Source organism: Cyprinodon variegatus, unplaced genomic scaffold (genome assembly GCF_000732505.1).
Source record: "Cyprinodon variegatus isolate N-32 unplaced genomic scaffold, C_variegatus-1.0 Scaffold1320, whole genome shotgun sequence".
In the NCBI taxonomy this organism is placed as follows: Eukaryota; Metazoa; Chordata; class Actinopteri; order Cyprinodontiformes; family Cyprinodontidae; genus Cyprinodon; species Cyprinodon variegatus.
The window spans coordinates 65,273-69,939 of record NW_015151773.1 but is presented as its reverse complement, the minus strand read 5'-3'; the positions used below and the strand labels follow the sequence as shown (position 1 = coordinate 69,939).

Here is a 4,667-nt window from a genome sequence, read left to right as displayed (position 1 = left end):
AGCCTAGGGTTGATTAGCTCTGGTAACTAGTTACTATCAGTCTCTGTTAACTAGTAACTATATGCCTCTGGTAACTAGTTACTATCAGTCTCTGTTAACTAGTAACTACATGCCTCTGGTAACTAGTTACTATCAGTCTCTGTTAACAAGTAATTATATGCCTCTGGTAACTAGTTACTATCAGTCTCTGTTAACTAGTAACTACATGCCTCTGGTAACTAGTTACTATCAGTCTCTGTTAACTAGTTACTATCGGCCTGTGGTAACTAGTAGACTCGTTAGCCTGGTTTCTGTTCCGTTTCCAGTGGTTGTTTGGTAATGTGGTGAAAGTGGGAAGCAGATGGATCAGAATGAGCAGAGAGAGCAGAGGAGGAAGGGGAGCTGCTGAACATTAGGGTGATGGCATGGAGGCCTTCTGACAGGAGAACCAGGAGAAAGGAAGCAGAACAGCAGAGCTGAAGGAGCTGCTTTCTGAAACCAAGCATGGATCTACCTCCAGGTCTGCTCTCTGCTCTCATTCTGTTACAAAATGCATCCAAGAAAATGTTGGAGCTTCTGAGGATCGACCAGTTTCCTTTTTAGACAAACTGGGTAATAATAAAACTGTAGATGATAAGAACAATGATCAAAGCTCCTCCATCAGACCTCGGTGCTTCATGATGATCGCTTCGGGTTCCTGCTGACAGCGAACGGCTCGGTTCTACCAGGAAGCTGCAGAGCTCCTGGTTCCTTTGTTTGCTGAAATTAAATGTTTGAGGGAAAAGGTTGCGATGTGAATTAGTCTTTTCCTTAAAGTTCTGTTCCTGGGAAACATCAATATCCCACAACTATATTTGAATTTAAAGCCTAAAAACATCAATGTACGTCCTTCATGGAGGTTAGCGTAGCTAACGGCGCCCAGAGTGTAGCGATCCTTCCTCTAACTGCCATCTTTCTTTCCCTGGTTCCTTGCAGAAGGACTGTGGGAGACTCCGTGTGATTCACCTGCAGCAGAGCAGGGGGTACGCCTCAGGAGGAAGCAGGTATGATGGAAACCGTCGCTTTCCTCTTCAGCCTCCTCTCATGATGCTTTTTCGTACCAAGATGGCTTCCTGTCTCTGCTCCCCACAGCAGCGGCGCCTCCAGAGTGGTCTTCACTGGCTTGTTAACGGTGAGCGGCGGCATCGGGGGCACGGTTCTCTACGCCAATTGGGATCCCAAGTTTCGAGCAGCGGTGGAGAAGAACGTCCCGTACTCAGACTGGCTGCTGGGCCTGGCTCTGGGACCGGCTCCTCGGGATTCAGGACTCCCCGTCAGGAAACGGGTCAGTTTGCTTCAGCCTGCACTTCATGTCTCCTCCTGGTTCTAAACACACAACCCAGGCTCCCCAGGTTGATGGAGCCGGTTGGGTTCCAGGAACCGAGCATAACTCAGAGCTTCAGTTGGGTTCATGGTTCTAGTGCAGGTAATCTGGACTCTTTAAACAAAGCTGCGTTTTATTTAAAAAAGAAAGCATAGCTGCCCACCGTTCCAGTAATGAAGGAGTTAATGAGCACGTGAAATTCATCAAACAATCAACATTTTATTTGAATTGTTTCAGAGGAAAGGATCAAACTGTTGTTGCCTCTAGTGAATGAAGTGTTTTCTGGTCTTTATATAAAGTCCGACGTGTTTTCAGCCTTATTGTTTGTCTTAAACACTAACCCATTATTACCTCTGAGTCTGAGTGGCGGTTTTTGTTAGCCTGATAAACAAGACTAAATGTGAGATTAAATGTTATTTAGTCTGGCCCACGATGAATCAGACATCGGAAGATTGTTGATGAAAACAACCATGTCTGCGCCTATTGGCCAACGCTCTGACCAATGAGCGCCACTGACTGACTGTGACGTAGGAAGCGTGACAGGAAGCTGGTGGGGGAGTGTAAACAAACAGCCTGTTGGTAAAACGGCGAATACGTCCTTCTTAAAAATGAACGAGCGTAGAGCCTCTTCCTGCTCACGTTTCAACGAAAACCCAAAGTCTAATCCTTCCAGAACTGATTCCAAAGCTGAGTCAAACCAGAACTGTTCAATACTTGTCGCCATCTTCCTTGCTGTGCTTTCTCCAGCGTCGTGCAGGTTTCCTGTCCCGCCCTCAAAACCCGCCCACTTTGCATCCAGAAATACAAAACCCATCTCTGCGTTGTGATTGGCCCTCCAGTTCTAGGGCCTGGGGCATTGATGGAGGCTAGACCACTCGCAGGAAAAAATGATTTTGGCCGCTGGTGGGTGGGGCTAGCTTACTAGGCTAGGTTTTTGTTCCTTTATAACCTTGATAACAATCATGGATCCAACTGGCTAACCGGAGTTTTTAGGATGTTTAATCCCTCTGATGATACCTGCTTCTGTCTCTGAACTATAACAGCTGCTAAATTCACACAGAAAACTTTCTGAAAAGAATTTCAGAAAGTTTCTGCAGCCTGATTGGTCGGTCTTTCAGTAGTTTAAACATGGACCTGATCAACAGCAGAGCTTCACCTTTGACCCCGATCACCTTGTTTTAGCTTGGATCCGTTAGCTTGCTCTGTTCCATGGTCGTTTTAATTGGTCACGCAGAACAAGTCCAAATAAAAGCTCTGTAACTGCGTGTGAATGTTTGTCGTTCAGATGGAGTCCATCCAGCCGCCGTCCATGATGGAAAAGCAGAAGAAGACGTCCAAAGTCAAGTCAGGAAAGGAGACGGCGGAGCCTCCTGCCCCAGAGTCCAGTCAAGCAGCGCCTTCACCCAGCATGCAGGGTAAGATGGCAGCACGTCTCCTCACACCCTGAACTCAGGCTAATTTAGTGGCTCGGGAAGCCGAAACAACCCTGAAGCGTCTAAATCTCTTAGCTGCTGCTTTGGAGCCCGTTCACCGTGTGACTCCACCCACAGGAAGGAGAGAAGTTTAGGAAATCAGTTATGCTCCTAACTAACCCTCCCTGGGCGCCGCACAATGGCAGCCTACTNGGGTGGGGCTAGCTTACTAGGCTAGGTTTTTGTTCCTTTATAACCTTGATAACAATCATGGATCCAACTGGCTAACCGGAGTTTTTAGGATGTTTAATCCCTCTGATGATACCTGCTTCTGTCTCTGAACTATAACAGCTGCTAAATTCACACAGAAAACTTTCTGAAAAGAATTTCAGAAAGTTTCTGCAGCCTGATTGGTCGGTCTTTCAGTAGTTTAAACATGGACCTGATCAACAGCAGAGCTTCACCTTTGACCCCGATCACCTTGTTTTAGCTTGGATCCGTTAGCTTGCTCTGTTCCATGGTCGTTTTAATTGGTCACGCAGAACAAGTCCAAATAAAAGCTCTGTAACTGCGTGTGAATGTTTGTCGTTCAGATGGAGTCCATCCAGCCGCCGTCCATGATGGAAAAGCAGAAGAAGACGTCCAAAGTCAAGTCAGGAAAGGAGACGGCGGAGCCTCCTGCCCCAGAGTCCAGTCAAGCAGCGCCTTCACCCAGCATGCAGGGTAAGATGGCAGCACGTCTCCTCACACCCTGAACTCAGGCTAATTTAGTGGCTCGGGAAGCCGAAACAACCCTGAAGCGTCTAAATCTCTTAGCTGCTGCTTTGGAGCCCGTTCACCGTGTGACTCCACCCACAGGAAGGAGAGAAGTTTAGGAAATCAGTTATGCTCCTAACTAACCCTCCCTGGGCGCCGCACAATGGCAGCCTACTAATCCCCAAGGGGAGGGGTTAAATGCAGAGTGAATATCTCCAGCATTGGATTAACATTTATTTATATTGACAAATGACCTCTTCTGCCACACAGTGAAGAACATTTCTCTAGAGAATGACATCATCTATGCGGCCTTTTAAGGAAAAACAGTTGGCACCGTCTGATTGGAGGAGTTGATCTGAGTAAATTTCCACCACAGAAGAATGCTGACCCGCACACCGGCTAACGTTGGCCCCGGCCGCCGCTGACGGGCTCACGTTGGCCCCGGCCGCCGCTGACGGGCTCACGTTGGCCCCGGCCGCCGCTGACGGGCTCACGTTGGCCCGTCACCGGCCGCGGTTAGCCTCGGAGCTGAGTTCTAGCTTCAAATGATCTTAAAACTTACTTTTATTGAACAACAACAGAAAATAGAACTTTTAACTTAATGCTCTGAGCTCTGTGAGCGCTAACCTGGAAGCTGCTGCTGCTGCAGTGCATGCTGGGACAGCTGTCAGTGCACATAGTGAGAAATGACCTTAGATTTGGGTAAAAACGTTACTTAGTGCTGCTTTAATCGTAGGAAGCTAAAGTAAAACTCTATGATAGAAATAAGAACATAGATTAGGCTCAGATAGCTGAAGTAACCAAATGTCAGCAGGGTTTTGTGGGTATCAGGCTGTCAAAGGTTCCTGCAGCTGCTCTCCTGCTAAACGCTCCTCCTGTTTCTCTTCCTAAGCAGAAGCTTCAGCTGAAGCTACTCAGATCATCTCGGCCATCAGTGAGGTCCAATCGGTTCCTGCTCCGTGTGACTCACAGGCTAAAGGTAACTGATCCTCACCTTGAAAATGATCTTATGAAAAGATCCAATACGACCAACGTTTCAAACACAGTTAGAACTACAACCAGCTGGCAGAGGGTGCAGTGAAGCTGGCAGAGGCTGCAGTGAAGCTGGCAGAGGGTGCAGTGAAGCTGGCAGAGGGTGCAGTGAAGCTGGCAGAGGG

At 47.8% G+C, this 4,667-nt stretch overlaps 1 protein-coding gene across 1 annotated transcript in view; it reads left to right on the top strand.

The window, feature by feature from the left end:
* The window catches only part of immt (inner membrane mitochondrial protein), a 15,470-nt gene that overhangs the window by 5,059 nt on the left and 5,744 nt on the right, over positions 1–4,667 (top strand). The window contains exons 2-6 of the mRNA XM_015402211.1: positions 955–1,022; positions 1,111–1,303; positions 2,628–2,765; positions 3,348–3,477; positions 4,406–4,489. Of these exons, the coding sequence (XP_015257697.1) occupies positions 955–1,022; positions 1,111–1,303; positions 2,628–2,765; positions 3,348–3,477; positions 4,406–4,489 (613 nt within the window). The remainder of the gene's footprint in view (positions 1–954; positions 1,023–1,110; positions 1,304–2,627; positions 2,766–3,347; positions 3,478–4,405; positions 4,490–4,667) is intronic.